At 61.3% G+C, this 22,204-nt stretch overlaps 1 protein-coding gene across 1 annotated transcript in view; it reads left to right on the forward strand.

The window, feature by feature from the left end:
* The window catches only part of MINK1 (misshapen like kinase 1), a 69,981-nt gene continuing 47,777 nt past the window's right edge, over positions 1–22,204 (forward strand). The window contains 2 exon segments of the mRNA XM_054005797.1: positions 1–193; positions 21,716–21,781. Coding sequence (XP_053861772.1) covers positions 137–193; positions 21,716–21,781 — 123 coding nt within the window. The 5' untranslated portion in view covers positions 1–136.

Genomic DNA, 22,204 nt, shown 5'->3' on the forward strand with positions numbered 1-22,204 from the left:
AGTGCGGCTCGGCTCGGCTCGGCGTTCCGGGGGCGGCCGCTGTCAGTCGGTGCGCGGAGCCCGGCGCCGGGTCCATGGGGCCGCAGTGAGGAGCCGGCCAGGCCCCGCCCCAGCCCCGACCCGACCCGACCCGGCCATGGCCGACCCGGCCCCCGCCCGCAGCCTGGATGACATCGACCTCTCCGCCCTCAGGGTAAGGGGGGCAAAGGGCAAAGGTCAGGGGGCGGGGCCCTGCTGGGGGGCCAAATCCGTCTCTGCTGGGGGGGCTGTGACTCGGGGGATCCCCCCATCTCTGCTGGGGGGGGCTGTGACTCGCCCCCCCCTCATCTCTGCTGGGGGGGCTGTGACTCGGGGGATCCCCCCATCTCTGCTGGGGGGGCTGTGACTCGCCCCCCCCTCATCTCTGCTGGGGGGGCTGTGACTCGCCCCCCCCCCATCTCTGCTGGGGGGGCTGTGACTCGCCCCCCCCTCATCTCTGCTGGGGGGGCTGTGACTCGCCCCCCCCCATCTCTGCTGGGGGGGCTGTGACTCGCCCCCCCCCCATCTCTGCTGGGGGGGCTGTGACTCGCCCCCCCCTCATCTCTGCTGGGGGGGCTGTGACTCGCCCCCCCCCATCTCTGCTGGGGGGGCTGTGACTCGCCCCCCCCTCATCTCTGCTGGGGGGGCTGTGACTCGCCCCCCCCCCATCTCTGCTGGGGGGGCTGTGACTCGCCCCCCCCCCATCTCTGCTGGGGGGGCTGTGACTCGCCCCCCCCTCATCTCTGCTGGGGGGGGCTGTGACTCGCCCCCCCCCTCATCTCTGCTGGGGGGGCTGTGACTCGGGGGATCCCCCCATCTCTGCTGGGGGGGCTGTGACTCGCCCCCCCCTTCATCTCTGCTGGGGGGGGTTGTGACTCGGGGGATCCCCCCATCTCTGCTGGGGGGGCTGTGACTCGGGGGATCCCCCCATCTCTGCTGGGGGGGCTGTGACTCGCCCCCCCCTTCATCTCTGCTGGGGGGGGTTGTGACTCGGGGGATCCCCCCATCTCTGCTGGGGGGGGCTGTGACTCGGGGGATCCCCCCATCTCTGCTGGGGGGGCTGTGACTCGCCCCCCCCTTCATCTCTGCTGGGGGGGGCTGTGACTCGGGGGACCCCCCACCTCTGCTGGGGGGGGCTGTGACTCGGGGGATGCCCCCGGAGGAGCTGTTGGGGTGGGGGTAGGCGGAGGGGGAGGAGCCAGGCACTCCCCGTGGTTAGATGGGAATGAGGGTGGGGGCCGCTCCTAGGATAAACCCCAAGACACCCACACACACCCCATGGCTGCTGCAGGAGCCCAATTCCCTTTGCATAATGTCTGTGTCGTCCCCCTTCTCTGGTCCTGCTGCTTCCCTTCACCCATTGGGGCGGGAAGCCCCTCATCCACACCTGTCCATCCCCTATATCTTCCCCCCACACACACTTGCTGTAGTGACCCTCGCTGCCCATTCCCCCTCGCTACCCGCCCCAGCGTCTCTGCAGTGGCCGCGACTCCCCGTTCGCCACCCCCCTCCCGTCGTCATTGCATTTACCCTGACTCACTGTGTCCCCCCCCAGTGTCACCGCAATGCCCCTGATTCCCTGTCCCTCCGCCGCTTCCCCCTTCAGTCACCCTGACTCCCTGTCCCCCCGCCCGGCGTGGCTGCAGCGACCCTAACGCCTTGTTCTCCTCCTTTGCTCTCCTCCCCAGTGGCATCCCCCCATCTCTGCAATGATCTCACTAGCTCTCTCCTCTCTTCGCTCGGTGCCCAGCCAGTGCAGTGAGCTGGCTCGGGGGCACAGTGGGGAGCTGTTGCTGCAGTGGTTCACAGCAGAGCGTGCACGGTGGCGCTTGCGCATGGATCATGGGGGTCACTGTCCTGGCCCACGTTAACCCCAAATCTGATTTTCAAATGTTTAATAACCGGTCCCGTCTTGGAGTATTAACCTCTGCAGTGCTGGGCTGGTGGTAAACCCCCAGCGCTGCCAGCGCCCGCATGTGGGAACAGTGACTCTGCCATCCCCGGCACCGTTCATGCTAACGGGCAGGAGTTCTTTAGACCTTCGCCACAAAGCCTTGGCAGTGCAAAGCGGCGGCTCTGCTCGGGATTGAGGCGAGCTGGTGAATAATGATTCGCCCGGCGTGCCAGGGGTTTCAGGCAGCGGTACAGAGCAGAGCTTCTGCAGTGGAGCATTCATTCCCTCGGCCTTGCTACCGCCTCTTGGGGAAGGGGATTACGTACGCCAACAGGAGAGCCCCTCCTGGCGGGGTAGGAGAAGTGCAGCCAGTGCAGCGTAGCCCTGAGCTCGATAGAGTTATACCAGTGTGATCACCTGTCATAATGATGGCTAATGCTTTTCAGCCGTCGGTCATTAGCCCCATTTCACAGGTGGGGATACAGAGGCAGGGAGCGGGTCTGTGGCTTAGCACAGGTCAGCGTCAGAGCTGGGAACAGAAGGTCGCCCAGTGCTCTAGCCAAGGCAGCACTGCCTTTCTACCAGTATCATTAGATCTCTGGCTGGCCCCAAGTCCCTGGCAGAGCGTTTTGGTTTGGTTTTTTTTACAGGAATCATAATTTGTCATTGCGTTTAATAGGGACAAACCCGAGCTGTCTGCTGCAGGCTGGCTGCGCTGTGAATTCTCGCCTCCATCAGCAGAACAGCTCCGCGAGCCAAGCTCCGGAATGCTTTGCAATGTGATTACATCTCTTTTCAAAGCACTGTCTATCTCCCAGACAAACCAGGGAGGTTTCGTAACACTGGCTCTGTGCAGATGTCATTGCTGGTGGGTGGATAGAACTTCTTCCCAGCTGGCTTCAGTCTCTCTGTCCTTCCCAAGGATCCCCAACGCCTCCCTGTGTTATTTACTCAGATGGTGATAGCACCCCGTCATGGACTCCACTGATCACATGGTATCTCCATGGGGTACCAAGGCGCTCTTTAACCTATCAGGAAGGCAGCGGCTGGCAGATAAAGCCAGACACGTTCACGCTAGGAATAAGGCCCAGGTTTTGTACAGTGCGGGGGATTAACCATTGGCCCAAACTGCCTCCGGCAGTGGTAGATTCGCCATCTCTTGATGGCGTCCGATCCAGCCTGCATGCCTTTCTGAATGAGCTGCAGTACAAACGATTGGGCTCAAACGGGGGAATTCTCTGGCTTGTGCCATCCAGGAGTCAGACTAGTGAGCTGATGGTTCCTTCCGGCCTTCAAACCAGTGACTGGTGCTAGGCGCTGCACACGCAGCGAACAAAAGGACAGGCCGTGCTCCAGACAACCTTAGAGCGAGGCGACGTGGAATGAAAATAAGTCAGTGCATTTAAAACTGACCCAAGGAAATACGCTGTGGACTGCATTTTAAAAGCACGTGGAACTCCGTGCCGCAAGAGGCCAAGAGTTTAGCGGGATTTAAACAAATGATCCGACATTTTTTAGTAAAGATTAGAAAGAAAAACAGAGTTAGACTCTTGTTCTGCAGGGCAGCCCAACTCCTCTTCTGTGTAACAGACAGGTTATCCCATGGCTGCAGGGTTTCTTGTCACAGCTGTTGGAGACGAGGCCCTGGTTCTGGCGATTCTTATGCTGATAGAAACTGCGGAGCCAGTAGGGTGGAATGCAACAATTGTTCACTAGCGCACAGTGTTTTAGGACAGGAAGTGACTAATTTCTTATCTGCTTGGAAGTGCAGGGGCTGGGCACGGTGCAAAGCCCTGGGATGCATCAGTCTTTGCTAAACACCAACCGAAGCACAGGATCTGCTCGGCCCATCTGCTTTGCCCAGATTCAAGCCAGAAGAGACTGTTCGATAATCTAGTACCGTACGGGCACGGGAATTGCACCCAGCTCCCCTGTATTGTGCGCAAGAATTGTGCGGGGCTGCAGCGTCTTCCAGAGAGGCTTCAGTAGGGTGACCAGACAGCAAGTGTGAAAAATCAGGACCGGCGGGGGGGGCGTAATCGGAGCCTATATAAGGAAAAGCCCCAAATATCGGGACTGTCCCTGTAAAATCGGGACATCTGGTCACCCTAGGCTCCAGTCTGGATGGGAAGGCCGCAAGAGGTGGGAAATCCACCCCTGCCCCGGGGACCTTGTTTCACTGGTTAATCACTCAGGCTGTGGGAAGTGTAGGCCTTATTTCGAATGGGAATTTGCATGGCTTTAGCTTCCAGCTGTTTACTGCCCATGTAGATACTTAGACCGTGATTAATGTCTTTGGTAAGCTGACTACTTGGAGCTGCTTTGGGAGGTGTGCTTGCCAGCCCGGGAATCCTCCTTGTAGCTCTTCTCCGAACCCTCTCCCGTGTTTAGAGTGCGGAGGTGAGCGCTGGGCACAGGATCGTTGCCACGCGCTGGGAGTGCATGGCTGACTTCTCAGGATTTCCCAAAAGGCGGGGGGGTGGGGGGGTCTTAATTTCACTCCTTGGGTTCTGACTTTGAGCGGTGATTGGGCATTTGCCAGGGATATTTGGCTGACAGGCACACACTGTTAAAAAATGCAGCATGGGAAAAACGCCCCCCAAACCCAGCCAGCCAGGTGGTGCATCTGTCTGCATCCATCTGTGGAGAAGGCATTGTGTTGGGCTTTGCAGCTTCATGTGGCTAATACCCATGACCCAGTCCGAGCTGGGAGCTGTCTGGCTGCCCGAACTGGAATGACGGCCCCAGCCACACCAGGAAGTCTTCCCAGGGTTGTGTTCAGACTGTGTGCAAAGGCCTTCTCTGAGTGGGACCAGAGCCCTGAAGGGACCGTCTAGTCTGACCTGTACAGCGCAGGCGCTGAGTGGGTCCCTGTGTCGTTTAGAAACACTTCCCACCCCCGATGGCCAGAAGCTGGGACTGGATCACGTCGATTTCCAGCTGTGGGTCGGGTTAGACCATTCGCTGCTAGACTGATGATCCTGCTGTTAAACATTTGTGCCCCACGTAGGTTCTGCTAGACTGTGATCAAGCCACCCCTTTGATCGCGCTCCTGGCTTTCCCTTCCTTCCCGACCTGCAGACCCCTGACCCGACACTGTATCCCCTGCTCCTACTTGGGAGATTTGAGTTCAGTTCCCAGCCCCGGCACAGGCTGCCTGCGTTACCGTGGGGAAACTGAGGCCTGGAGAGATGCAGTGACTTGCCCACCCGTAACATGGGGCTAACAACCCTTCTGTGGTCTATTTAGCTTGTGAGCTTCTGGAGACGGGCTGTCTCTCTTTGTGGGCCTGGCACAATGGGGGGCAGTCTTGGGCAGGGGAGGGCTTTGGTATGACAGAGGAGGGTGTCCCAGTCTTGCTCTGAAAGAAAGGCATCTGTGCGGTGTCCAGGACCATGGGCGGGCGTCTTGCAGACTGTGGCCCCCTCCCCAGACGCAGACGCATCGCCCCCAAACCGGAGCGGCTGCTGGGTGTGACACAAAGGCCGGGTGCTGCAGCTCCGTGTGCGTCAGCTCTCGGCTCCAGGCTGTGCGCCTGAGGTGTTCAGCCCGGCGCCGTTGCTAGGTAGGACTTGTTGGCTGCAGTGTGTGCCTTTGAATCGGAGGCTTTTTGCTTGTGTTCGACACGTTCGTGCTCTTGTGGATTCTGTCCTTGAACTCGCAGCGTGCGGCTCTCGCTGGCGGATGCTAGGAAAGGAAGAGAGGCAGCTAAGAAGGGCTTTTAATGTCTAACGAGCCAACTGTTCCTGACGAGCGCCCCGCAAAACATGCCCAGCTCCCTGCTGGTACAAAGGCTCACCGCCGCCAAAAATGCACTTTAGAAACAGCTTTTGTAGTCTCCTTGTCCTGGCCGAGATGGGGGGGTCTTGGCTGTGCTGAGCACTACCCGGAGGCCCCCCTTCCCCGACCGAGATTGGGGGAGCGCTGCCTGGCCCCTCCCCCTTCCCCGACGGAGATTGGGGGGGAGCGCTGCCTGGCCCCTTCCCCGACTGAGATTGGGGGGGAGCGCTGCCTGGCCCCTTCCCCGACTGAGATTGGGGGGGAGCGCTGCCCGGCGCCTCCCCCTTCCCCGACTGAGATTGGGGGGGGCGCTGCCCGGCGCCTCCCCCTTCCCCGACGGAGATTGGGGGGGCGCTGCCTGGCGCCTCCCCCTTCCCCGACGGAGATTGGGGGGGCGCTGCCTGGCGCCTCCCCCTTCCCCGACGGAGATTGGGGGGGCGCTGCCTGGCGCCTCCCCCTTCCCCGACCGAGATTGGGGGGGCGCTGCCTGGCGCCTCCCCCTTCCCCGACTGAGATTGGGGGAGCGCTGCCTGGCGCCTCCCCCTTCCCCGACGGAGATTGGGGGGGAGCGCTGCCTGGCGCCTCCCCCTTCCCCGACGGAGATTGGGGGGGAGCGCTGCCTGGCCCCTTCCCCGACTGAGATTGGGGGAGCGCTGCCTGGCGCCTCCCCCTTCCCCGACGGAGATTGGGGGAGCGCTGCCCGGCGCCTCCCCCTTCCCCGACGGAGATTGGGGGGGGGGCGCTGCCCGGCGCCTCCCCCTTCCCCGACGGAGATTGGGGGGGGGCGCTGCCTGGCGCCTCCCCCTTCCCCGACCGAGATTGGGGGGGCGCTGCCTGGCGCCTCCCCCTTCCCCGACTGAGATTGGGGGGGCGCTGCCTGGCGCCTCCCCCTTCCCCGACGGAGATTGGGGGGGCGCTGCCTGGCGCCTCCCCCTTCCCCGACGGAGATTGGGGGGGCGCTGCCCGGCGCCTCCCCCTTCCCCGACGGAGATTGGGGGGGCGCTGCCCGGCGCCTCCCCCTTCCCCGACGGAGATTGGGGGGGGGGGGGCGCTGCCCGGCGCCTCCCCCTTCCCCGACGGAGATTGGGGGGGGGGGGCGCTGCCCGGCGCCTCCCCCTTCCCCGACGGAGATTGGGGGGGGGGGCGCTGCCCGGCGCCTCCCCCTTCCCCGACGGAGATTGGGGGGGGGGGCGCTGCCCGGCGCCTCCCCCCTCCCCAAGATTGGAGGGTCCTCGCCTCTGCCAGGCGCTACACAGGTCCATAGCAAGAGACATGCCCAAGTTCCCCCGCAGGTCTGAGGGAGAGCTGAGTCCCAATCCTGGAGAGCCGCGGCGGGCTCTGGAGCAGGGAACAGAGACTGCTACAAACGAAATCCCTGAGCTGGTACCGAGACAGTCTTCCGCCTCTAGGTCCCGTGCTCACATGCAGGCTGGCTGCGTGCTGGGCGGTGGGTCTGGAGGGAATGCGGGTGCCTGCCTGGTTCCTCAGGCTGTACAGACCCCACCTCCAGGGGTGCCAGCCCAGCCCAGCGGGCCCGGCAGACGGTGCTGCTAGAGAGGCAGTCTGCTGCCCGGGCCGGGGCACTGGGCTCAGGACACCTGGTTCCCAACCCTCTGGTCTGTGTGCAGCGCCTGGCACCGTGGGGTCCTGGGCCCTGACGGAGTGCCTGGGGACGGGGGCGCGTCGGGGGTTGGCGGAGGGGCCGCCGGCGGGGCCCGGGGTTGTGAGCCGGGGGTGGGGGCGCGTCGGGGGTTGGCGGAGGTGCTTTTGGCCCAGGGACACGTGCCGCAGTGTCTCCGTGGGGCTCCCCCCCGGGGCCCGGGCTGGGCAAGGCTCTTTGCAGAACGGTGGCTGCTGGGAGTCCGAGAGTGCTGAGCTGGGGCGCTGGACAGGTCTGCCTCAGGGGAGGGTTGTGGCGAGGGCTGCCCAGACTCCTTGCCCCCGGCACAACACCGCCCCCCAGCTGGTGGCCCCCACGGCACCAGGCACTACACAGCCAGAGGAAAGCAGTGCCAGCCCTGGGAGGCCCGGCCTAAACAGACAAGGCAGACCGCTTAGCCCCATTGTACAGACAGGGGAACTGAGGCCCGAGACGCAGGGACTCCCCCAGGGTTTTCTGTAGATTCAGGTCAGCTGACCATTGTGCTCCCAGGCCAGAGAGCTGCCCCCAGATCACGCAGGCAGTCTGGAGCAGAGCTGAAAATCCCAGGTGTCCGGGATAGATTTCATGCAGGCTTCGGGGAGCCCGGACCCCCTTCATAGTGTGGGGTCTGAGCGAGCCCACCTTCCGGCCCAGGGCTTCACGTGGCTGCACTCTCCTGAGGCCCTTTTCCCCACACCTGCCATGAAATGCAGATCAACCCCTTGTGTGGTGGCCCGCGGAGCTGCCTGTCGAGGGAGGGAAGTGCCGGCGAATTCCCCGCTCTGCAGGGGGCTGGGGTAGAAAGTTGGCCGTTCCGAAGCCCTGCCCTGGGCCTGTCCGGCGCCCCCCCGTCCTTTTTCTTTGCGGCGCAGGGAGCTCTTGGCAGTGAGACCTGCTGTCCAATTAGCAACGGCAGACAACCCGCAGCACCTCACACCTGTAAGTGATGTTTCTCAGCTGCAAAGAAGGTGACGTCGTTGGCGTCTGGGAGGGGAAGGAATAGCCCTGGGATGGGGGCTTGCGGGGGAGCCCCACAGCGATTGCCTGATGGCTGGAGCCGGGTATGTTGGCAGTGGAACGGTGTGAGCTTGCTGTGGTCAGAGGCTCACTGGGGGTGGGATTGGAGTGCTGCAGATGGGGGTCTGCGTGGTCTAGTGGGTCCAGCAGTGGGCTGGGACGCGAGAGACCCAGCTTCTGTTCCCAGATCTGTCACTGAGCGCCCCTGGGCGAGTCCCTTCACCGCCTCATACCTCAGTTTCCCCCATCTGTCCAATGAGGACAGTAATCCCCAGCGTGAAGCGCTGTGAGATCTGTGGAGGGAAAGCGCGCGGTATCGTTCATCTTTGGGGGGCTGCTTGGCTCGGGGTGGGGGGATCACTGCCACATGGGGACTCGTGGGCGACGAGGAATCGTTTGGCCTGTTAAGCTTGGCTCAGAGGGCCCAAGGCTGCTGGATATTCCCCTGTGAGTGATCCCAGGTGGAAAAAGTTGCTGGAGGAGGATGGATTCATGTTTAAGGCTGGGACTTCGGGGGCCTGGCTGTGTATTGGGTCAGGCCCCTAGATTGTACGATCATTAAGGCTGGATATTTTGTTTAATATTTTGGTTCAAAAGTTGCATCCGGGGGGTGTTGAAGTTCCGGTTTGGGGCGATCAGTTCAGGCCCTGTAGAAACGGGTTTTGCGACCCACTGCGCCTGTAGGCAGATTTGGCCCAGCGTGACACAGCTCACAGGAACTTGTGGGGTGTATACTAAGTTGCTCAAGGAACTTTTGGCCCTCAATTTTCATAAGGCCTTAAAGATCATTGCGGGGAAGGGCTGTTTGTACAGTGCCTGGCATGGGGGGGACCCCGATCTCGGTCTTGGGGTGGTGTCTGTGCGGCAGCTTCTGATCTAGGCTGGGACCCCTAGGGTGCTACAGTGCTAGATAACTCCCAGATGAAACCTACCGCGGGGGCGGGAACTTGCTTTCTCTGCAGTTCCCCTGAGGGTGGGCTTTGTCGTGCGGGACATGGGGGGCGCAGCTGCAGGTTCCTCTCTCGATCGGAAGAGCCTGCTTTGTCGTCAGCTGCTGGTTTCTGACACCTCGCCCGCTGATAGCCCGGCCCACAGGGCACAGGCTGTAGTGTGAAGGGCTCGGGGGTCCCCATCTTACTGCCCCCCTGTGACAATGCGGTTCTGGCGGAACCCAACTGAGAGCGCCAACTCAGGACAAATTGCTCAAACAGGGCAGTTACAGCCCAAGGCTGGGGTTTTTCCACCTCTAAGGCAAACCAAACCAGCCAGACTAAGAGGACTTCGGTCTCACCCCACTGGCTAACCAGAAGTCTTACAAGCAATCTCCTTAGACACTCCAGTTTCCCAGTATCACCACCAGCGCCACTCGTTATGGGGACAAATGGTTATGAAAACCAATACCCCAGTAAAAGAAAAAGGTTCTCCTGATCCCAAAGGACCAAGCCCCAGACCCAGGTCAATAGACAAGTCAGATCTTACCCACAAATCACGCTGCTGCCAATCCTTTAGAATCTAAAATCTAAAGGTTTATTCATAAAAGGAAAAAGATAGAGATGAGAGTTAGAATTGGTTAAATGGTATCAATTACATACAGTAATGGCAAAGTTCTTGGTTCAGGCTTGTAGCAGCGATGGAATAAACTGCAAGTTCAAATCAAGTCTCTGGAACATCCCCAGCTGGGATGGGTCCTCAGTCCTTTGTTCAGAGCTTCAGTTTGTAGCAAAGTTCCTCCAGAGATAAGAAGCAGGATTGAAGACAAGATGGATATGACGCATCAGCCTTATATAGTCTTTTCCAGGTGTAAGAACGCCTCTTTGTTCTTACTGTGGAAAATTACAGCAAAATGGAGTCTGGAGTCACATGGGCCAGTCCCTGCATACTTTGCTGAGTCTCAAGGCATATTTGCAAAAAGAAGAACAGGAGTACTTGTGGCACCTTAGAGACTAACAAATTTATTAGAGCATAAGCTTTCGTGGACTACAGCCCACTTCTTCGGATGCATATACTCTGAAACCTGTCATTAAGGCATATTTGCCTTCTCTCAATGGGTCCATTGTATAGCTGATGGTCCTTAATGGGCCATCAAGCAGGCTAGGCAGAGCTAATCTCAGCTTGTCTGGGATGTCACCCAGAAGCATAGCATAAGTTTGCCATACAGACAGTATAGAGCCAATATTCATAACTTCAACTACAAAAGTGATACACACATATAGACAGCATAATCATAACCAGTAAACCATAACCTTGTCCTAGACACCCCATTTGACCCCCTTTATACAAGATCTGGGTGCCACTACAGGACCTTGGTTGCAAGAATGATCTATATGGTCCCAGTTTATGTCAATAACGTCATACCCCCATACCTCTGCGCTTTGGTGGTCTGCAGCTGTGGATGGTGGGTGGTCTTGCCGAAGGGGAACCCAACAGCTGTGCTTGGCGTGCAAGTCCAGGAGTGACCAGCGCTGACACACAGCTGTGGAAGAAATGCCCTGGGTGGTGCAGGGCCGAGTGGCTGGGTGCCACACAGACCCCCCCCACCCCGACCTGGATCGGGGCCAAGCCCTGCACAGACCCCATCGCAAGACCCACCCAGCCCTGAGGAGAGCAGGAAGGAGGAGTTCCCCGCCCCCCCACAGCTGGGCACTGAGGTGCAGAAGCGAAGTGACGTGGCCAGGGTCACACAGGGAGTTTGTGGCAGAGCTGGTCTCTGAGTCCCATCCGGTCCCTTAACCACAAAGCCGCCCTTGCTGTCTCCCAAGCCCACTCCCCTCCCAGAGCTGGGGAGAGAACCCAGGAGTCCTGGCTCCCAGGCCCCCCTGCTCTAACCCACCAACCCCCACTCCCCTCCCAGAGCCAGGGAGAGAACCCAGGAGTCCTGGCTCCCAGACCGCCCTGCTCTAACCACCAGCCCCCCACTCCCCTCCCAGAGCTGGGGAGAGAACCCAGGAGTCCTGGCTCCCAGACCGCCCTGCTCTAACCACCAGCCCCCCCTCCCCTCCCAGAGCCGCCCCTTCCTCAAAACCCAGACTCTGGCTGCTGATTGGCTGCCACTGAGAACGAGTGCCATGTTGCCAGCTGGCAGGGTGTAGGGCTGATTGGGTCACGTTTGAACCTGCCTGAGACGCAGACTCCGGGCCAGGTCTGTGCCGACGGGAGGTACGTTGTCTGGGGAGAACGCCGGGGGGCAGGGAAGGGGTGGTAGTGTTCCAGGATGGGCCATTCCCCATGCGCCGCCTTCCCCAGGGTCTCTGCCCTGCATTGTGCCAGCAGCCGGGGCTGGGTGGAGGGCGCTGAGAAGCCTGGGCCCCCTTACCAGACCAGCCGGGGCTTGCCTGCATCCCTGCGCCGGGCGCATTCCCCTAGCCATGCTCTGGTGGCAGTGAGTTCCGCAGGCTAATTCATGGGTTCGAGGGAGGGGAAGGATGGGGCACTAGCCTAGAGGTGGCAGAGCCAAGCTCAATTTCCTGCTCTGCCACCGACTTCTTGTGTGACCCCATGCCTCAGTTTCCCCATCTGTACCGTGGGGAACCCTGCCACGCCAGCTATGACGCTAAATGCACTGAAGAGAGTGAGGCTGCGGTGGGACCAGATTGATTACGTGGCTCCTATATAGAGAGTGTTGTAGATTCCAGCTCATCTAGCCTGACCTCTTGGGTCAGAGAATCCCGCCCGCTTACCCCTGGATCCAGCCGAACTAAAGCATCTCCCAGAACGGCTCCAGCCTGGGTCGGCTGCCCCCCGAAACGGGAGCCACGTCCTCTCACCATCTCATACTGGGCACTTCCACGGTGTCACGGACTCACAGATCGTGCCCACTCGTGGCCCCGTGCGGTCCGTGGGGGGTGCCCCTTACAGTGCGACAGCCCTTCTCGGGGGGCCACTCTCTCTCGGGGCCAGGCCTCTCCATTTCCTGGAGCCGCACCTCTCGGAGCCTCAGCACGTCTGTCTCTGCCGTGGTCCCCCTCAGGAGTCCCCTCGCTCGGGACCCCCAGGGCCTCCACACCCCGTGTTCTCTAGCCCGGAGCGACTCTCAGCCAGCGTAACACAGGAGGTTTATTGAGAGTTGAACACAGCCCAGGAAACTCTCCGGCCTCAGGCCTGGCCTCCCTCAGCCCAGCACATCCCAGTCTCTCTGCATCCAGGTGGGCTCTGCCTGCTCCCCCTCTCCAGCCCCGAGCTCCCCTGCTCCCAGCTGGGCATCTGAGATCCCAGGCCCCGCCTCTGTCCATTGTCTTCTCTCCAGGGAAACAGGGTCGTAAACCGGGGCCTCCTCTCCTCTCTTCGCAGCCCATTGTCCTCCCACTGGCCAGAACCAGCTGCGACTCCTGAGCTGGGCGTCTGGGTCGTCAGGTCACCGGTCGCTGGGGTCCCAAGTTCCCTCGCCGATCCTCTGTAACCACAAACTCCCTCTTCCCTCCCTCGTTAAACCAGTAACCCCCAGGGACACTGAGTCCCACCCCCTCTGCTTGCAAACCCTACCCCGATAGGAAACAATGAGAGCACGGCCCTCCCCACTTCGTCACACATGGGTTTTACGAAGTACATGGAGTGAGGGCCAACAACCCCAGCTGGGCTTGAAAGGTTCCCGTCCTCCTTCAGATGTGCGCTATTGCTTTGTGTACCGGTCGCTGCATGGGGCTGGGCGTTGGACAAACGCTCCGAGTGCTTTGTGTGTGGATGGGAGCAGCGCTTGGGCTGAAACACGTCCACACTACAGCTAAAGCTGCAGGATACTGACAGCCCCAGTCTGCGGCAGAGCCGGGATTTGAACCCAGCCCCTTGTCCCTTGCCGCCATCTGTCCGTCCTGTGTTCTGGGAGGGGGGCAAGGCCACTGGGCTGGGGTCCAGCCTGAGCCAGGCGCTGCATCTCCTGGGTCTCGCTGACAGCGTCGATCCAGCCGAGGCCATGGGCCTTTCTCCAGCTCTTAGACGGGAAGCTCTGTGCAGCCCCGGACCTCAGGTGCCCGGTGTGCAGCACCCGGCATGATGGGGGGGCACCTGAGCTCAGGTGCTGGGTGTCTGTGCCCGGCATGGTGCCACCCCCATCTTGGTGAGTTAGAGTGGGGGGGCTGGGATCCAAGACTCCTGGGTTCTCTGCCCAGCTCTGGAAGGGCAGTGGGGGCTGGTGGGTTAGAGCAGCAGGCCTGGGAGCCAGGACTCTTGGGTTCTCTCCCTGGCTCTGGGAGGGGAGGGGGGCTGGGAGCCAGGACTCCTGGGTTCTCTCCCCGGCTCTAGGAGGGGCATGGGGTGGGGGGCAGGGAGGCCATACACTTGCATTCCTTCCCTTGCCAGCTCTCCTCTCTAGATCAGACTGTTCTCTCTGAGGCGGGAATGAGGGTGGGTTGGGAAGCTGGCAAGCGCTCAGAGTACAAAGTCCTGTTGACTCTGGAGGTGTGACCTGGGTTGCCGTGCCAGGAAGGGGGTGGGGGGAAGGCGGCTTTTGCTGGGCCTGGCAGAAGGGCAGTCCAGGGGCAGGAGCAGAGAAAACCCAGCTCCAATCCCCTTCTCCAAGATAAACACTGGTTCCTTGGATTCCCAGCTCTCCCTCCCACCCGCTGCCCGGCTCAGCCCTGCGCGTCTCCCACGCTCAGTCCTTTCCCCTGGAAATCCGCTGCCTGCTTGTCCTGGCTGGGCTGGGCACGGACTCCCTGCCTGCTAACACTGCTGCTTCTCCAGGACTCACTGCCCGGACCTCAGCCGGCGCCAGTGCCCCTGCGGCGCCGAGCATGGCACAGACCCCCCCCCATTTGAAATTGGGGACAGAGCTCGAGGCCCCCATTGTCCCGAGCTTGAAATCCACCCAGAGGCTGGGACGGAGGGGAAGTGGTGGGGAAGGGACTTGCCTGAGGTCTCCCAGCGCCAGCAGGGCAGCGGCCGGCCCAGCCCCCTGACATCCAGCCCCGTGGCCTACCCGCTAGGCCGTGCTGCCTCCACGCCTCAGCCCGCCGGGACCCTCAGGATTTTCCAGGGGCCGGGCAGAGACTGTCACGGAGTCCCCGGGCGATGCTCTGGAACTGCTCCCCACAAAGCCAGTCAGGACTCTGGGGAGCCTCCTCTCCCTCGGAGCAGACTGTCTTCAGGGCAAGAAGCTCACATGGCTTCACCTCCTGGGTCTCTCCTGGGAGCATTCAGCATATGCCCCTCCACGCGCTTCCCACAGCGAGTCCGCCCAGGTGGGGTCCTGGGGAAGCCAGAGGGTCCTGCACCCCCACTTCGCAGTCAGTCGTGAGTCTCAGCCAGCCAGTAAAACAGAGGTTTATCAGATGACAGGAACACGGTCTAAAACAGAGCTTGTAGGTACAGCGAACGGGATCCCTCGGCCGGCTCCATTCTGGGGTTCAGAGAACCAGACACCCACTTCTGCCCTCACTCCTAGTCCCCAGGTAGCTCCAACTCTCAAAACCCCCTCCAGCCCCTCCTTCTCCCGGCTTTCTCTCTTTCCTGGGCCAGGAGGTCACCTGATCGCTTTGTTCACCTTTAGCTATTTCCTTGCAGGGGGGGAAGGGGCCCTGGCCATTTGTTGCCAGGGAGACAGAGTGTCAGTGATTTATGCGCACTGGCCTTTCCCCACCACGTAGAGACTTAAGAAATGCATAGGGGAAACTGAGGCACCCACACAGTATTTAGAGGAAACATTAAGAACAGTCCCACTTCGTCACATCTCTCCCCCCTTCGAGACCGAACTGAGCGAGGTCACTTTAGCCAGTGACCCAGGGAAGTTCGAACCCACCAACGTTCCCATGGATGCCCCCGCATCCCTCCCATTCCTTGGTGGGAGTTACACCAGGCCCTTCCAGATTCACATCCTCCCGTGGGTCTGTGGTGCTTGATGGCGCTTGCAGGCTGCATGTGGGAAGGTTTATGCGGCCTGTACCCTTTTGCCAGCCCAATACCCCTGGGGTCTAAACTGAGATTGGGTCTTTTCCCAGCGCTCCAGTTTGGAGGGCTGCAATTCGAGCTCTCGGTTAAGAGCCCCCATCTTGACCTTGGCCACCCTCTGACCAGGTGTCTCTGTCCCCAGCAGCTCGGCCTCGGCCCCTTGCACGTGACGCCGCCCAAACAGACACAGCTGCAGCTTTCTAAGGGCCTGCCCCATGGCCGGGCATTTCCTCTCTGAGGCCGCACAGTTCTGCTCCCAGGGCAGCAGTTTCTTGCTCAGGTACCCGCTGGAGTGGCTCCCCCCTCAGCATCGGCTTGCATCAGCACCGTGCCCAGCCCTGCGTCTGAGGCGTGGGTGAACACTGCAAAGGGCTTGGCAAAGTCTGGGTTTACCAGATTTACCGGGCCCTGGATTAGAGCCTCCTTCAGTATACAGAGAGCCCTCTGGCCCTGCTCGGTCCAGACCACCTCGTCTGGCTTACCCCTCTCACCTAGCTCGGGGTGGGGGCAGCTAGGGATCTAACGTGGGGTACAAACCTCCGGTAGCACCCCGCCATCCTGATAAAGGCCTGGACTTGTCTCTTGGTCTGGGAATGGGCCAATCTCTGATCATCTCCACTTTGCACTTCTCGGCTTTTACCGTCAGTCCTGCCTCCTTGAGGCAGCCCAGCCCCCTCTTCACCTGGGACACCTGTTCCTCCCCGGTCTGGCTAAAGACACACGTCATCGATGTACGCCAGGGCCAAGTTCTCCACCCCCTCAGCTTGTCTAGACTCTCCCCAGGCCTAGGCGTGGGGCAGGAATCGCACACGGTGATGGCTTTAAGCTTCCGATAGTCCCCGTAGAACCAGATCATCCTGTCTCCCTTGGGGACCAGCCCCACGGGTGAGGCCCAGGGGCTGTTGAACGGCTGGATCACATCTAAAGCCAGTATGTCCTTGACCTCTCTCTCCAGCTTCTGGGCTGCTTTCCCAGTGACTCTGAACAGGGAACACCTGATGGGGAGATTGGCTCCCACCTCAGGGAAGAGATCCACCAGGGGTCTTCCCCCTTCTCCTCCCAATCCTCCCCTTCCAGGTCCGGGGGTCCCCTCACTCTCCTCCCTACAGCAGCTCGAACGGGAAGAACCCTGTGGATTCCTGGGGCATCACCAGCTGCCTCCCGATTCCCCCCAGTTCTACTTCCCCTTGGGGAGCCCATACCCGGTACAGGAATCCCTTCTCCCACAGGACTCTGTCCCTGCAGCCTTCCCCAAGGGGGTTTGCAGCGCTGTGGCCAGCAAGTCCCCTCAGCTTCTCCAAGGAGGGATCCCTCTGCAGCTCGGTCGGGAATTCAGCTGCTGGGGGAGGGAGTGGGACCTGTTCCCTCTCGCTGGCTGGGCCTGGGGTCACAGCCTCCCTGAGCCTTGTCCCTGGTAGCTCCCTCCCTGCTGTGTAATCACTTCCCAGCAGCACGTCTGGACCAGGGAAACCTGGATGGCAGCCGACCTGCCCTGCCTGTGTCCCCCCACTCAGCTGGGGTCTTAGTTCCCACCATGCCCAGCACTGTCCTTGTTGTCCCAGTGGGGGCAGGCAGCGAGCTCTCTGCTCTCATCACAGCATCAGAGCCAGCGTGAGCCCCCTCTCCGTGAGCCCCCTCTCTGGTGTGCAGGGGGGCGGGGAGCATCTCTCCCTCCCACTCAGCCCCAGGGGTCTGGTTACAGGTAGGCAGGTACCCTGAGCCCAGCAGCCCCTCCCTCCTGCCAGCCAGGTCATTTGCATTTTCACTGACCATTTCCCTCTTAGCCAATTGGTTCCCTGGATTCAAATTCAAATCCTCGGCCCTTACAGGGGCAGGGCCTGGATCCTGTCCCAAAGAGACACAGTCACCCCCCAACAGGACCTCACAGCCGAGATCCTGGAGAACCCCAACGACCAGCCAGCCCGACCCCTCCTGGGTCTGCACAGGGATCCGGGCCATAGGCAGGGCGAGGGGCTTCATCCCAGGGACCTTCACCCAGGTCACACAGCCCCTCAGCACCTGCGGCTGCACCGCCCGGGGCCCGACAACAGTGCTCTGTGTCCCAGGGTCTCGCCACCCCAGGCAGGTCTCCCCATTGACCCCCACCTTCCGCTCCCACTGCGGGTCCGAGGGGCCTGAGCCCAGGAGACTCCACACAGACATATAGGGCTGGGCCAGGAGTGGGAGCCTGTCCACCACCCCACCCATCTGGCTGACAGCGTCTATGGCCTTGGGACCCAGCAAGGGAGCTAGATACCGGGGCTTTTCCGCAGGGTCCCTCTGGTTCAAATCACCTGCCTGCTCGAAGGCCGTGTGGTGGGCATCCACATCTCCTCCCTTCTTACCCAGGGGCAGCAATTTAGTGTCGAGCTCCCTGCGGAACTGGCAGCCCGGGGTCTATCCCCACTCACCCCTGGGGAGCCCCCTAGGCCTCTCCGCTCCACCAGCGCCAGTCCATGCTGCCGCTGCTTCTCCTGCCGCTTTTCCTCGGCTCTCGCTCTCTCACGGTCCTCTCGCTCTCTCGGACTCAGCTCCAGTCCCATCTGTCTCAGATCCCCTGATGGGGAACCCGATTGTGAAGACCCCTGTCTGGTTGGGGGCCAGACTCTTGGGGATGCCTGGCTACTGCTCCAGCTGCTCCCAGATCCTCTTGTAGCCCCGTCTGGGTCAGGAATCTGCTCCTTAGAGCGGTCCTCGTCCTCCAGCTGCACGATGAACTGGGCCTTGGTGAACTTCCCAATGCGTCACCCTCTCTTTGCACAGGATCACAATGTCCTTCTTGAGGAGATGGTGATAGGCCATCACTCCGCTCTTCCCAAGTTGCTTTGGACTCAGAGGCCCGTGTGCTCTCAGCTCCCCCACAGTTTCCAGGAAGAACCCCTAGTGTGCCAGCCCTTCTCGTGGTCACCACCTCTTTGCCAGGGTCGAGCTTCAGACTCCTCCGCCCTGGGACCGCTTGCTGCAATCCCCAGGGGACCCTGTTACTGCAAACGTCCTTCTCTCTCCCAGGTCGAGCGGCAAGCTCCTCCGCCCCTGAGACTGCTCACTGCAGTCCTCAGGGGGACCCTGTTACTCCAACAGTCCTTCTCACTGGTCACACACTCCTAGGGGTTAATCGCCCCCTGAAACCGTCCCTCTCTGAGCTTCAGCACGCTTGGTCCTCGTTATCCCCCCTCTGTTTTACTGCTCCCCAGTCACTTACTGCAAGAAGCGCCATTCACGGGGTGCAGTACATTCCACCGCTGCCACCAGTTGTCACGGAGTCCCCGGGCGATGCTCTGGAACTGCTCCCCACAAAGCCAGTCAGGACTCTGGGGAGCCTCCTCTCCCTCGGAGCAGACTGTCTTCAGGGCAAGAAGCTCACATGGCTTCACCTCCTGGGTCTCTCCTGGGAGCATTCAGCATCTGCCCCTCCGTGCGCTTCCCACAGCGAGTCCGCCCAGGCGGGGTCCTGGGGAAGCCAGAGGGTCCTGCACCCCCACTTCGCAGTCAGTCGTGAGTCTCAGCCAGCCAGTAAAACAGAGGTTTATCAGATGACAGGAACACGGTCTAAAACAGAGCTTGTAGGTACAGCGAACGGGATCCCTCGGCCGGCTCCATTCTGGGGTTCAGAGAGCCAGACACCCACTTCTGCCCTCACTCCTAGTCCCCAGGTAGCTCCAACTCTCAAAACCCCCTCCAGCCCCTCCTTCTCCCGGCTTTCTCTCTTTCCTGGGCCAGGAGGTCACCTGATCGCTTTGTTCACCTTTAGCTATTTCCTTGCAGGGGGGGAAGGGGCCCGGCCATTTGTTGCCAGGGAGACAGAGTGTCAGTGATTTATGCGCACTGGCCTTTCCCCACCACGTAGAGACTTAAGAAATGCATAGGGGAAACTGAGGCACCCACACAGTATTTAGAGGAAACATTAAGAACAGTCCCACTTCGTCTAGGCCGTGCTGCCTCCACGCCTCAGCCCGCCGGGACCCTCAGGATTTTCCAGGGGCCGGGCAGAGACTTCCCACAATCCCCCTGGGCGGCTGGGTGTCTCCCCCACAGGGTAACCTGGGTCACTTGTCCACAAGGCATTGGTGCTGAGTGCCTTGGCGATGGTGGGGCTGGCGTATGCTTAGCTGCCCTAGGGACCCCGGCGTCCGGGCCGCACAGGGGAGCAGAAAGCCCTGCTAGCTGGCCTCTGTCCCGGGCCCCTTGTGACTGCTCCCGGCCTGGCTTCTCTGTTCTTTCCTTGTGTGCCAGGGCTTGGGGTCAGGTGGCTCACAGGGCTCTTTTGTGCTCCCCCTTGCACTGCTCTCGGGGGGGGGGGTGTCAACTGCCGGCTTGTTCGGGTGGCGTAAGGGCCAGGAGGGAGTGACAGTGAATGCTGGGCCCTGAGAGCATTGCACCGTCTCCTGCCGACTGAGCCGTTCCTGGGGCTGGGGGCCAGGACTCCTGGGTTCTCTGCCCAGCTCTGGGAGGGGAGTGGGACCTGGTGGGTTAGAGCAGGGGGGGCTGGGAACCAGGATTCCTGGGTTCTCTGCCCAGCTCTGGGAGGGGAGTGGGGGCTGGTGGGTTAGAGCAGGGGGCCTGGGAGCCAGGACTCCTGGGTTCTCTCCCCGGCTCTGGGAAAGGTGTGGGGGCTGGGAGCCAGGACTCCTGGGTTCTCTCCCCGGCTCTGGGAAGGGTGTGGGGGCTGGGAGCCAGGACTCCTGGGTTCTCTCCCCGGCTCTGGGAAGGGTGTGGGGGCTGGGAGCCAGGACTCCTGGGTTCTCTCCCCGGCTCTGGGAGGGGCGTGGGGGCTGGTGGGTTAGAGTGGGGGGGCTGGGGGCCAGGACTCCTGGCTTCTCTCCCCGGCTCTGGGAAGGGTGTGGGGGCTGGGAGCCAGGACTCCTGGGTTCTCTCCCCGGCTCTGGGAAAGGTGTGGGGGCTGGGAGCCAGGACTCCTGGTGTGCATCTTGGGCTCTGTCACAAAGTCATTTCACCTCTCGGTGCGTCAGGCTGCCCGCGCCGTGGAATGGTGTTAGCTCAGCTCGTGCTGCTGTTTCCGTGCTGTGAGGAGGGCTGAGTGCGGGGAGCAGAGCAGGGAGAAGCTGTGTGAAAAGTTGGTACAAAGGTCCCATTGTGCCAGGCGCTGCACAGACCCCTGGGCTGAGATGCGGGGGGCTGCGGTGCTAAGCGCAATGTGACATTGTGAGGTGACTCTCTTGTCTCCTCCCTGCCCTGCTGAATATGTAAAACCTTCAGCCGCCTTCCTGTGCCCTTGTGAGAAATTAGTTTAATGAGGATCTTGAGTAAATCAATTAAGAGGAAAGCGAGTCGCACAGCAAGAGCCCCACGCTCTGTTAGTCTTCTGGAGTCGTTCCTTGTACCGGGCGATGATTCCTCTGCCGAGACACCCATCTAATATAAGGGGCCAATAGACCAGCTGGAGAACCCAGAACAGAGGGTCTCGTCCTCTCCCCCCTGTGTGAGCCCCATCACTAAAGCTCCGGGCTGGGTGGGAAGAGAGGAGGAGATGGAGCCACCGCTCATACACATTTGCCGACCAGTCTCCTGGGCTAACCTGCCCCTGTACACACCACCCTCCCCCAAAGTGTGCCAGGACCCGGGGAGGCCGGGCAGGGGCTCCGTGCACCTGCGGCTAACCCTGGGCGGGGGTTTGGAGGCGGTGTCGCAAAGGAGCATTTGAGGAGGCGGCTGTGGGGAGCTGTGGGAGAAGGCGCTCCAGTGGGCGATGGGCTAGTGGCTCTGATCGCAACTGGGGGCGGCAACTCGAGAGAGAGGATAGAGTGGGTGGGGAAGGGCCTGGAGACGGGAACTGAAGGGTTGGTGTTTGAGCCAATGGAGAACAATGGAGGAAACCTTGGTCTGGGGGGTCTGTGCAGCCTCTGGAACAATGGAGGGCCCTGATCTCGGCCTGGGGGGGTCTGTGTGGCACTCGGTGTGATGGGAACCCCAATCTGAGTCAGGGAGCACCATCAGACACTATGGGAGCCCTGATCTCCATCGGGGGGGGGTCTGTGCCACGCTGACGTGAGAGGGTCTCCTGTCTTGGTCTGGGCTTTGTAGATTCTGCCTTGCTACAAGTTACATGCACATGGGAGCAGGGCAGAGAGAGGGGTGGGGCAGGACCCCCTGCTCAGCGCTGTTAACCTGGCTGGCTGGTCCTGACCATGTGTCTGAACCAGGAACTACTCAGCCAGCAGGAGCGGCTGCCTCTGGTCTGGAGCAACTCCCAGCTCTCATGGGCTTGTCCCTCCCCCTCCAATATAGGTTAGCATTTGGCACGTGCTGCGCGCCCGGGGGGCCACATGGCGTCAGGCCCCGGCCATGGTATTAATAGCTCTGCAGTATGATACGGTGCCGAGACCCTGCCAAGCACCACCTGGGAATTGGAGGGTGGGCTGGTGGGGAGTGGGGGGGGGAGAAGGGCTCTCCGGGGCAGGCTGGCATGGGGAGGGTCTGTTTGTGGCACAGTCACCCCTGACATTGTCTCTCTGTTCCCCCCCCAGGACCCCGCCGGCATATTCGAACTGGTGGAGGTGGTCGGGAACGGGACGTATGGACAGGTCTACAAGGTGAGTTCGCGGCCAGCCCACCCCATCCCCGGGCACCGCCCAGAGCCACCCAAAGGCAGGGGCAGTCTTCTCAGCGTGACCGGAGACGGGAGCTCTGCCCTGCCCCTCACCCGCTAGGGGACGGTCCCACATTCCCAGACTGGGGGGGAGTTTTAACACAGCCCCCCTCGGAGATGGAGAGGTCTCATGTGTGTGACCGTTCATTGCCACGACAAATGCCCCTCTGGCTGCTGGGGAAGGGGGGCAGGGAGGGGAGAGCTGTCTTGGTGGGTGCTGCACAGCGCCCCTCCCCCAGCTGAGATCAGGGCCCTCTGAAGCCTCCCCCTTCCCCCACAACTGAGGCTGCGCAGACCCCCGGGGAGAGACGGTCCCGGCCCCCCAGCGCCGGCACGCTATAAATAGCTGAAGGATTGGAATTCTGGA

This window comes from Malaclemys terrapin, chromosome 15 (genome assembly GCF_027887155.1).
Source record: "Malaclemys terrapin pileata isolate rMalTer1 chromosome 15, rMalTer1.hap1, whole genome shotgun sequence".
Lineage (NCBI taxonomy): Eukaryota > Metazoa > Chordata > Testudines > Emydidae > Malaclemys > Malaclemys terrapin.